At 34.7% G+C, this 12,527-nt stretch overlaps 1 protein-coding gene and 1 pseudogene across 9 annotated transcripts in view; one reads left to right on the forward strand and one right to left on the reverse strand.

Annotated features, from left to right (window-relative positions):
• Positions 1–9,147, forward strand: part of Thoc2 (THO complex subunit 2) — a 115,075-nt gene extending 105,928 nt beyond the window's left edge. For 6 of the 9 annotated variants that reach the window (XM_074062909.1, XM_074062914.1, XM_074062915.1 and 3 more), the window contains 3 exons: positions 860–936; positions 1,410–1,455; positions 6,346–7,867. In XM_074062909.1, the coding sequence (XP_073919010.1) occupies positions 860–936; positions 1,410–1,437 (105 nt within the window). In that variant the 3' untranslated portion in view covers positions 1,438–1,455; positions 6,346–7,867. Of the gene's footprint in view, positions 1–859; positions 937–1,409; positions 1,456–6,345; positions 7,868–8,352 lie in introns of those variants that run through there. The other 3 variants (XM_074062910.1, XM_074062913.1, XM_074062912.1) reach the window with 3 other exon arrangements.
• The window catches only part of LOC109689540 (tyrosine-protein kinase Fer-like), a 42,185-nt pseudogene continuing 35,953 nt past the window's right edge, over positions 6,296–12,527 (reverse strand).

The following is a 12,527-nucleotide window of genomic DNA, read 5'->3' on the forward strand; positions in this document are numbered from 1 at the left end:
GTTTTTGAGGTTCTTCCATGTTACAGTATCTACCATTATTATATTTCTTTTTATGACTAATCTGTCATGTGAATATACCTTATTTGTTTATCCATTTCAGTTAATAGATTTTTAGGTTGTTTCTACTTTTTGGCTATTGTGATTAGTTCTTCTGAACATTTGTGTGCTGCTATGAAATAGTTGTTTGCATATGTGTCTTTGATTCTGTTGGATATATACCCAGGAATAGAATTTCTGGGTTATATAATATTTTTATGTTCAACTTTTTCTGGAACTGCCACTGTTTTTCACAGTGCTATACAGTTTACATTTCTACCAGTAATGTATTAGGGTGCAAATTTCTCTACATCCTTGTCAATACTAGTTAGTTTCTTTTTTTAAATCAGGCATCCTAGCAGGTGTGAACTGGTAGCTCATTGTGGTTTTGATTTGCATTCTCTTAATGATTAATGATGTCAAACATCTTTCTGTGTACTCCCGTATCAGATGCTTTCACCATTTTAAAATCGACTTGTCTATTTGTTGTTCAGTTGTAAGAGTTCTTTATGTATTCTGGTTAGTAGACTCCTATACATGATTTGCAAATATTTTCTCCCAACCTGTATGCAGCCCCCTTCACTTTCTTGATAGTTTACTTAGATGCAAGTTTTTATTTTTGGTGTAGCCTAATGTATCTATTTTTTTCTTTCACTGTGTGTGCTTTTGATGTCATATTAAATAAGTTGTTTTTTTCTTAATAAGTTACTAATAATTAAGTTTTTGAAGAAAAATTGTGTCTGATATGTATGAAAGGGGATTTTGAGCTGATTTTTTTAAAATTCGGTTTTCCCTTTCCCAACTAATCCACCATTACTTGTAGGAGTCCAGGCATGATAAAGAAAAGATAGAAAAGAAAGAGAAACGGGACAGTTCAGGAGGAAAGGAAGAGAAGAAACAATATCCTTTTCATTTTAATATTAATATCAATCAGCATAATGATGGAAAGTTTTTATACTGTTCGTGTTTAAAATTACACCTTTGTAGTATGTAGTCTAAATACTTAAGAGATTTTTAGCTTTAAAATGGTCTTTCCAGTTAACCCTCTCAAATGTATGAAATATGAAAATGGAAGATATCTTGATTTATTTTTTTAAAACATCTGTGGTAACTGAGATGTTTTATGCCACTAAGGGATTTATAATCTCTGGCTATATTGTCACCAAGAGGAAGAAAAGGAATAGTGAGTCCATTGGGCTGGGATAATGGTGAATAGAAGGACAAAATGATTTGACAGACCAGCAAAGCTGGTAGAGTTTGAGGCTACTGAGCTGGTCAGAGCCAATTATGTCTGCACGTTGAGGGATTATACTAAAAGGTGGGACACCATACTTTCTTGCTTCAAAGTTGTTTTCCCTTAATTTGTCATCTACTCATAAGTCCTCGGATAAGCACAGATAATGAAGACTTTCAATCAAGGTGAGTGTCCTCTCACCTCTTTTTCATTTAAGGATATGAAATGAGGCTTGATGATGTTGAAGAAACTAGATCCATTTTGCAAGATGCAGCTACTTGATTTTTCTACCTAAATGCAATGACCAAAGCTTCTGATTAGCTACACTTTTTTTTAAAGCATCAAGATGTATTTAAAAACCTCTGCGTTTCTCTTCACCACTCATTCTTATCTTTTCTGAATAATTAATTACCTTTTTAAAAAGTACCTGTAGGTCTGTAATTGGTGGTAAAGAAACTGAAACTATATTAGATAGTAGAGCCAATACTCAAACCTAAGTCTTATTCTTTAGTCTTCTCTGTTCTTTTTGCCTGCTCATGCAGATACGTTATGCAAAGATTAAGCTTTCATACCTCTGTTTGCCCATGTTTTGCAAAGCCAGAAAATTAGGCCTGCGATTTTAGTACTAGAATTTAAATATGCATGTTTATTTTCAAAAGAATATCTGTATTATACTTTATGTGAAATATAAAACATATTCTAACCATCTTAAATAATTTATATGTCAATCTTAGTGGACAGAATGTTCAGATCCAAATATTTTTTTTGCACACTTATAATTAACTTCTGAATAGTTACTTCGATGATGCTTTAGGATTACTGAATGTAGGATGATTTTCCCCTGTGTTTAATGGTTCTAGGTAGACATATTTGAAGTTGTTGACTGCTTTTTTATAGCTTTCATTTTTCATTTTTTCTTGCTTCCATTTTAACTGTCACTTCTTAGTGATATTAAGCATATGCCTGCTGTCTATTCATTGCCCCTAATATTATTGACTGCTTCTAATCTTTTATGAAACTCGATAGATAATTAAGGCTATTTACAGTTGTTAAAGAGCGATAAATGTCTGCAAGCCAGTTCATTAAAGAGGCTTCAGGGTATAGTTTTTGTCATACTTATTTTGGCTGCAGAGCAGGGATTTGAGGTTGCCAGATAAATGGCCTCCTGGTGAAGGATGTGCTTTTTCTGCTTTGTTATTCTGTACTATTATCTAAGTAGTAGAGTAGGATAAGCAGGAATTATGAAAGAGCATTTAAAGTTTAACTTTTTTTAATTAGGAAGATTCTTGATTTCTAGCTGCCCTACCCCCCTGTCTTCTCTGGTGAACTATAGCCTGTTAATCTTTATTATGCTTTTTGTTTTATTCTTCATCTTTTCTTTTAATTTGGCATTTTGCTTCCACATCTGATAAATTGAGGAGACAAAAAGCCTCCCTCTTAAATTTTCATTAGGAATGGACCAGCCATCATCACTGAAAACTTTCACTGTGACTTATATTCCTGTCTTTTTAGTACCTAAGTTTGTTCTTTTGTATGTGAAGGTTTTGCTATGGATTTTGAGTTTTTCTTACACTGGCCTTGAGTTTGTATTTTATTTCTCTATATAATCCCTCAGGAACAAAGGTATGAAAAACTGGCCAGGACTATCATGTGTTTGGCTGTTGGTCTTACAACAAAGGTTCTAGATTCAATATTTTTTTTATTGTCCAGATATTCTTTTTTTGGTGGGGGCAAGTACTAAGGTTTGAACTTGAGGCCTTAGGCTTTTAGGCTTGCTAGGCAAGAACTCTACTGCTTGAATCATGCTCTCAGCTCAAATATCCTTTTGAAGATATATTTAGCTTCATGATTACCCTAAGTTCAGTCTTGACAACAACTATGTACTGTACTTTTTTTGGAGTAGGTTCAAAAACATTTTCTGGCTGCCTCTTTCTATTTGGATTCATTCTGGGGTTGGTTAAGTCTTTCTATTTTTGTTCCTTTTCCTTCAGAAACCTGATCCTTTCTGATTGGTACCATTTTCCTATAGTCTGCTTCTAAATCTGCTGCCTCTGCCACCCTTTTAAGTTATTTTCTATTCTACAGAAAGGACAGCTGCTAACATATGTCATATTGCCATGATTCAAAGATGTCACTAATTTTAAGGTTTCAAGGTTGGTTGGTTTTCTTTTTTTTTTTTGTTGGATGTTTTGACCTCAGGGCCTTGCTAGGCAGGTCCTCTACCACTTGAGCTATACCACTAGCCCTTGAGGGTTTTTTTTTTAGGGGAGTGTGTAGAGAAATGACATTAATTTGTACTTATCACCCTGATTTTAGCAACATTAATATGATCACAATAGAAGTAAGAAAATTCTGGTAAATGCGACCTAGATTAAATTCCCTCCAAAGTCTATTTTCTTGTTCTTTCTCCTGTTTTTAGTTTTAAAACTATTTCTGCTTATTTTCTGCATCTTGTTACCTGTAAAGCCTTTATCCAAATTCATATTAACTTCTCTTTGATTTAGTCTCGAACATTTTTTAATTCTTTGCCTTTATTTAACCTTTTCCTCTACTATAAACCATCCTTTGGGTTCTCAGTTTTAATTTGGTATGTGTGGTCCTTAACTCATATCCTGTCCATCTGTATTTTTAGTTCACTGTATTCCTATTCTAACCTTTCATTCCTTCCAACAAGGCCCAATATATTTGGTAGGTTCATTTCTTACCTCCAGTCTCATATTCTTATCCTCTAAACCCAAGGTTGCAAATTCTCAGTCCTGGGGCAAAATGTGAGTTCTTAGGTGTACGTTCTTGGCCTTACACAAAATTTACTTCATTTGTTTCTATTATATCCCTAACCCCTGTAGATAATTAAGTTTTTAATTCCTGCTCTAAGCATCCTCCCCTCCCCCCCCCATTCAGACTATATTTGGAAAATGACCTAAGGTCTCACAGATTTCTAATTTTAGGAATGCATTGCCATTTTGAGGTATATTCTGAATAGTAGTGATAGGTATTAGGGAGAGAGTGTTTGATTAAGTTTCTTCCTCATTAGATAGTCATTGCTTGTCCTAGTCATTGGTTCCCACAGAGGTAGTATTTCGGGGGATCAATTTGAACATTGCTGAAGTGCAACAGTGACTTTTTTCCACTATCAGAAGAAGGTTCAGTTTACTTACACTATTTGATGGAAGGGAAACCATACTGATTAAGAAAGTTTTATATGCTGCAGGATATTTTTAAGGAGCAGTTTTTACTATGCTTTCATTTTGTTCTTACATAGTAATTACTTAACATACAGGAAGTTTGTGTTAGGAGATTAAAATGATATATACAAACCATTTTTGTCTTCATTATCTTTTAGTACTCTTTGAAAGTACTGGGTGTGAGTCCTATGCCCTGATACACTTTGGCACCTAATAATTGAGAGCAGGAGGAATTTTGTTTCCTTCCTCTTCCTCTTAAGGTAGACCCAATATTCTTCACTAAGGTTCTGTTTTACTTTGTTTAAAATCTGGATGTAGACATGAGCCATTATGAAAGGCTCCCATGCCACACTTGTATACCCTATACACAACTTTATTCTGAAAAGCATACTTGGATACAGTTAAGATTCATCTTACCATAGTTGGCATTTTATCCACATGGAACATCTTAGGGACTATGTTCGTTATAAGAATTAACTAGATTGCAGTTTAAGGGCACATGAAGGTGTAAAGCAAAAATTAGGTTGGCCATCCCTGTGTCTTTTTCCTAATAACTTCTTTCTTCCTTATAAATATTTATTTGACTTTTTAAGCATCAACTTCGTCTTTATATGCCCTTCTACTTGGTGTGTATGGGTGGGGGGGCAGTTGGAGAGAGAAAAAGTGAACCAAACACTAGGATCGTGAAATCCTGACAAATTCAGATGTTGGTAAAATGTAAGGAACACATTTTTGGGATGCCTCCTTACAGTGAAAGGCACTTACCCATGAGTTAGTTATTATTTTGGGGGGCTTGTATTTTATAGTTCCTCTTAAAATTTTTTGTTGCCACCAAAAGGGCTATTTTATAAGAAATCTATGAATTACTGAAACATAAGTTCAGACCTCTCTGGTGAATTTGACCATAAAATTTAAAAGTGTATGTATATTTATAAAGGCATACTTCTAATAAGAAGGTTGATTTTATGTTTGTCTTTTTTTCTCTATTTTGGTCACCACTCTAGCTGCTCTTTTATTCAGATCACCTTACTATTCAAACTTGCCTCTTGATGTTACACTGTCTAGAATATCACTTAAAATCAGCCACCCCCAACTCTGCTAGAGAGCTCTTTGAGGGCATTTCATGCATGGTGTTCTGATGCCCTGATAAAGAGGAGGGTATTATGGAAAACAAGGAAATGATACCCCTCACTGATTAATACGGAACGTATTTCAGGCAAAAAGAAAAACCAAAGAGGTCCAGATAATTACCAATATAAAATGATATTTATAAATGTAGTTATCTCAACAGAATGGAAGGCTACCTTTTGTTTGAATGTGTCCTACAGATGTGGTATTAACAGTACAGTTCATAGCACCAGTAGGTAGGTGTGTGTGTATGTGTATGTGTACAGTTCATAGCGCCTGTAGGTAGGGGTGTGTGTGTGTGTGTGTGTGAGTGAGATGGGGGCCAGCAGAGTGAACTGAGGCTGTATCAGCAATTCTAGGTGTAAAAAAAGATAAATCTCTGTGACACATTACATTTAGAAGCTGTGCATTCTTCTTTCCCATAGTTAAAGTGGCACATATTTTAAAATAAGCTAATTAAAAAGTAAATTTTGAAGAAAGTTGCAGGTAATGTGGTATATGCTCACTGTTAATGAGAACAAAACTATTATTCTCTTGAAGATAAGAGTCCAGAAGGCTGAGTTTGGCACTGTTTCATCGTTATATGACTTTGTTCTCGATAGAAACTAGCTCTTCTTGAAGTTCATTGAACTTGGGGGCATTTTCAAGTTTGTAATCCCAACACTTCAGCATTATTTTGTATACTGTCTGAATACTGTTAAGAGACTGACTTCTAGTATCCTCTTTCTACTTGCTCTTGTACTTGCTGATTTGTCATTCCAGGGTATGGACAGACCCCTAAGCTGAAGGTCTCCCAGAGGAGGATGCCAAAACTCCATGCGTCGCTCTCAGAATGATATCTCCTGTAATTAAGAGCCTCTGGTGCTGTCCATTTAATGGGAATCTGCTTTAAGTCAGAAGATGAATATACACCACCATCCTCTTGATGAGACATTCCAAAGTCACTGATTTTCAGAACATTATTTTCACCTACAGGCAGTTTCTTGCAGCAAGGTCCCTCTGCATACAATTTTTACTCGAGATATGCCATCCAGAAGCAGGATCTAATGAAAATTTCACTGAGTTTTAGTTCATCCTTCTTTCTCAGAAAGGAGAGGAAATCACCTCCTGGAACCAGTTCTTTAATGATGTAGATAGACTGTCTTTGTGTGTGAACTCCTATAAGTTTGATAATATACATTGGGATAATTATGTTGAGGATTTTGGCTTCGTGTAAAAATTTTAATTTTGGTTCCCTGGAAAGATCTACTTTACATATTTTAATAGCAACAGCAATTTTATCCTCTCATGTGCCCTTAAATATGTCATCAGAATTGTCTTTGGCCAGTAATTCTCCTAATGTGACATCCTCATGATTGAGAACCTATTTCTTATTCTATTAGTTATGGTCATATCGATACCATGATGGTCTTTATTGGAACATTACTTTTTTTTCAGTTTAAAAAGTCAAGATACATTTACTGTTTTAAGCTGTACAATTCAGTGGTCTTTAGTATATTCGTTAAGTTGTGCAATCATCACGACTGTCTAATTTCAGAACATTTCTCTCTTCCTGAAAAGAAGCCCCAGGTGTATTAGCAGTCACTTCTCTCAGCTCCTGGAAACTACTATTATAATTTCTGTCTATAGATTTGCCTATTTTGGACATTTTGTATGTGGAATCATGCAATATTGTGGCCTTTTGTTTCTGGATTCTTTCATTTAGTATCATGTTTTCAAGATTCATCCATGTTGTAACATGTATCAATACTCCATTCCTTTTTATGGCTAAATAATATTTCATTGTATGAATGTGTATTATATTTTGTTTATCCATTCATTAGTCGATGGACAGGAACAATGATTTTTAAGTATTAAAATTGTAAGTTCAACATCAGTGTATCTGCAATTATAATTGGTAATGTCGAATATACACGGTGTGAACAGAATGCTCTGTAGAAATGATACATAAATTATTTGTCAGCATTTCATGCAAGTGTGATTATTTTCTAAGGCCCCTTGCTCTGTTTTTATGAAATATGTGAATGTAGTATTTTCATCAATAAAATTTAATGCATTAAGCATTAGATTAAAATTTGGGAATAATGTTAGGCAGATGTGAAATGATTTGCCACATGTAATGATCATGTTTTGAATTTATTTCATTATGCAGTATTTGAAAAATGTCAATACATAATGAAAGGAAATGAGTATAATTGAGTCGATATATTTTTAAAGCAATTTTTATAATTTAGCAGACATTGCATCTTAATATGTCACTATTAAAATTGTGTCCTTGTGAAAATATGTGATGTCATTTTTCTTTTTTTTGTTGTTGTTGATCATGTAAAATAGGTTAAGTTTCCTTGGTACATGTTCTGCTTATTTTTGATAAGCTATTGCTTGTCCCTGTGGAATGTTTCACTTGCTGTGGTTTCACTTTTTTTTTCCCTACACCCCGTCTCGTTCAGTGTTTTTTTTTTTTTTTTAAGTCATAGTGTGCCTGTCTTAATGGTTTCTAAGAATGGACAATGAAAAAATATACAAATATTTCATCATTTCCTGGGAACTTAACTAAAGCCTTTGCTGTCAGTGAAACCCACTAACTTTTCTTTCTTAACTATCATTTGTTTCCTTCCTCCTTTCTTCCCTCTCCTCTTTCCCTTTCTCCTCCTTCCATTTTCCTTATTTCCTTTCTGTCCTCTTTCTCCCTTCTTTCCCTCCATTAACCCCATCTCCCTCCCTCCCTCCCTCCCTTATCTGTCTACATAATCACTTTGTTTCTTTCAGGTGAGATTGGAATGGAATTACTCAGCTGTAACAAGAAATTTGTTTTCCTGATTAGATTGCGGAGAATCATGAATGAAGAGAGCCCATTTACACCTTCTTAAATTATTCAGTTATCTGCTTTCTTGTTCTATGTGGAAAACTTAAAATTGTTGATTTGTGCATTACTGTATTTTAACTTGTTCCTTAATTTCTACATGTTTATTTTCAGTAATGGCTGAAATGTTAATTGTTCCATATTTTTAGCACAATGTGCTGCATACACTTCCCAAAAAGCAAATAAGGTTACATATGTACAGAAGTCCACTTTTGGTTAAATAGTCCCTGGCTTTAGCCCCCTACCCCTTTCCCCACCAATTTAAAATGCTTCCTTTTTACTGTTTGAAACTGAAAATAAACAATTATTGAACCATTTTGAATCATTTTAGAACTCAGTTTTAATTTCTTATTTAGCCTGTTTTTAATGAGTCACTAAAAATAAAATGGGGTCAGTTTCTGATGCAATGCCTAAGAATCATTTAATATAGTACACATACAACATTAAAAACTGTTTAAAAAAAGGAAAAGATACCAGCACCCACATGTCCCTTGCCATTTTTTCTTGTAAATAGATAAATCTTGGGGGAGGGGGGGGAAAATAAAAAGTTAATTGTGTTTGAATTCTACAATTATAGGAGCTTTGTATTGCTGAACTTAAAGTCTGGAAAAGTTTCACAGTGACATTTTTAAAAGAATTTTTTAATCTGAATTCTACCCATGTAACCTTTTTTCTAAATAAACAGTAATTTTCTCAAATGACTATATAGCATTGTGTATATTGTTGCTTATTTAGAATAGCTTGGCAAAGATAACTCCATAAGCTTTTTAGCCCTTTCTTCTCCATGGGTTACATTGTTGTCAAATAATATATCATCCAAAAATATGGAAAACATCTTGTTTACTTCTGCACTTGGAGTAAGCAGGGAGCTGAAAATGTGTAGAATTACCCATTTAGTCCTTGATTTCTTGTAAACAGTGATACCTATGCAAACCAACATTTTCATTGTCAAAAAGGATATAATTTTTAACAGGTTAAGAAATGCTGAGCTTATCTTAGAAAGGACAAAAGGGTATAAATCTTGATGCCCTTTTTAGGTAATTGTATTTTACAGATAATGAGCAGAATAATTGTTTGTAGGAGAGTGGTCTCTTTATTGACTGTTAACCACTCACATGTACCTGGCATAAAAAGAAAGATTTCGCTAAAGTTATTTTTGACTTTGAGAAGATAACTACAGTTTACCTCAAAATCATTTGTTTGAAATGTTAGGGAAGAGCTTTCAAGTTATGTTTCATTCACATTTTAAAGACTATGCAATTGTGACTTTGAATTAGGAAGTCGGTGATAGTAACTGACATCAATATCTCCTTTTTTTTTTTTGAGACAGGTCTCACCATGTAGTCCAGGGTGGCCTTGAACTTGCAATCTTCCTGCTTCAGCTTCCTTACTGCTGGGATCATAAGCATGCAGCACCATACCTGGCTATCTCTTCTTGTTTCCTAGTTATTCCATATATTCTTTGGTGGCCTTGTATGAAAAACATTGATAATGGAAAAAAGTAGCTTTGGCTTGAACTATGCAAAAATAATTTATGTTGGGATTAGGACATATGTATTTTTGTGTAGTGATAGCTATTTCTGTACATCTCTTATGCTCCAAGTACAAAAGAGTGTAAGAACCAGCTCCTCTGTCGAGGGTGTTTCCAATCCAGCTTGGAAAATAAGGGCCAAATGAATGCCATCAAATGTTTTCTATAAAATGCCAGATATTAAATATTTGAGAGTTTGTGGGCCATGGGCTCACACAGCCTTGCAGCTTCTCAGCTCTGCAATTGTAGCATGAAAACAATCATAATGTTAATGACTGAGTTCCAGAGAATCTTTCTTTCAAAAAGAGGTGGAAACCTGGATTTGGCCTGCCAACTCCTACTATAGACAATAGAGTCTGCGTTAGAAAATTCATTTTAAAAAAAGTGTCTCTTATGCGCTAGAGGTACAACCATGAGCAAAACAAGTTCCTGCCCTCATCAAGTGAGTGGAGGGAGAAAACAAGTATATAATGTTGGGTGGAGGGAGATGCTCTGAGGAAAAATAAATCTGGGTATAGAGGCTGGGTGAGACAAGGCTTACTGCTTTACATACAGAGTAGTTATGGAGGAAAGATGAACAAAACAGGACATTTTATGGTAGCTATCACAATATGAACATCTCATTGCCAAGTAATGTGAGCAAGAGATACCCATGATCCCCAACCCATCTTTGAAACCTTTACATGAAAATCAAGTAATATGCAGAACTCAAGTTCTAGTGAGTGGCATACAGGTTTGTCATTTTCTAGAAAGAAGTTCTTAATCTTAGGCTTGTTAATGGTCATGGGGATATTTATGCCTCCCCAAATGAATAAATTTGTTACAATGTACACTTTTCTGGGTTCATAGCTTTCACTTGATTCTCAGGGTAGAATGAAGGTGGCAAGTTGGTTTTTTCTTTTTATTTTCCCCCTGGGTCTTGCCCCAAAGAAGTCTTAACTTTATAACTAACCCTCAATCAGTCTGAAACTGGTTAAAAGTTGGAAGACAGTTGCTTGTCTATCTGCTTTGGGTTAAATGATAGAGCAGTTTTCCTTGCCTTAACAAATGATTGCAATTTATTATTGAGAAGTTAACTGGTTGATGGAACTAGGGTCATTTCAAGGAAGCACTTTAACCAAGTATGAGTGATAATCCTACTAGCCTCATATTTTCAATGATTATGTAACTGTTTTATTTCTATCCCTGTATATTCCAGCAATGATTTATGACAAAATATAGTGCAGTATTTTAAAAGTAAATGAGAAGATTTGATTTTTGGGTGAAACTAATCCAAAATGAAGTTATATTGGCTCTGAGAAACTGGCAGACCACATATAGAAGGTAATGTGGTTAGTGTAGAAAGTACAGTATCCATGAAATAAGAAACCAGTTGCGATAGAGTGTTTCCTGGCATTGGAGCCTTAAAGAAACTTGCTTGCATTCACAAAAAGATCACGTCAATTTTACTCACCCATGAAGAAGAATGAAATCTTATCATTTGCAGGTAAATGGATGGAACTGGAGAACATCATTCTGAGCCAGGTTAGCCAGGCTCAGAAGACCAAAAATCGTATGTTCTCCCTCATATGCGGACTTTAGATCTAGGGCAAATGCAGCAATGTAGTTGGACATGGATCACATGACAAGGGGAGAGCACACACGGGAGATACAGGAATAGGTAGAAAACCCAAAACATGAAAGCATTTGATGTCCCCACTCCAGAGGAACTAATACAGAAACCTTAAAGCAACAGAGGTTATCATGAGAAGGGGATCAGGAACCAGTGTAAAGATCAGTTAGAGATGAATCAACTTGAGTTGATTTGTATATGATAGTGATTCTAGGAATATTTCTGTATAGCTATCCTTAACTAGCAAAAACGCTTTGTCTTCCTTATTATGCTTATGTCTTTTCTTCAACAAAATTAGAGATAAGGGCAGACAGGTTCTGCCTGGAAGTGAGGGAGGGGAGGGGGGAAGATATGACCCAAACAATAAATGCACATGTGAATAAATGAATAATTAAAAAATAAAGCAAAAAGATCACGTCTTTTCAGTGAATAAACAATGAAGTATCTTACAATGGTCTTGAACATTAGCTGAGCTGATGGCTGACACCTTAATTTATGCTAGTAAAGGTATTTCTATGACAGTAAAACATAGTACAGACATACAGTTTTTTGATAATTTGGTCCAAGAAAACATTTTTGAGTATTTGGGATAGGATATGTGGACTGGGATTCATGATAACCCTACTTTTTATAAGCATGTTTCAAGAGATCCTGGAACTCATGTGATCATTGTCTTTATGGATATTTATCCCTAGTGCTGCCTCTTAGGTAGACTAAAGCTTATAATAATACAGTTGTTTAATATTCTGTTTCATCACTTTATCAAAAACATGGTTTAAAGTTTTTAAATTAAAAGTAATATTTCTAAAGACACTTTTTTGTTGGTATTGGATAGAGACACATTTTGTCGGGGCCAATGAGATTTTATTGGGTCTAGAGTATAAAAAGAGGAACTGCTTAGAAGATGCTAATTCATGCTAATTGAATACAGATTTTGT

The sequence above is a fragment of the Castor canadensis genome, chromosome X, assembly GCF_047511655.1.
Source record: "Castor canadensis chromosome X, mCasCan1.hap1v2, whole genome shotgun sequence".
NCBI lineage: Eukaryota > Metazoa > Chordata > Mammalia > Rodentia > Castoridae > Castor > Castor canadensis.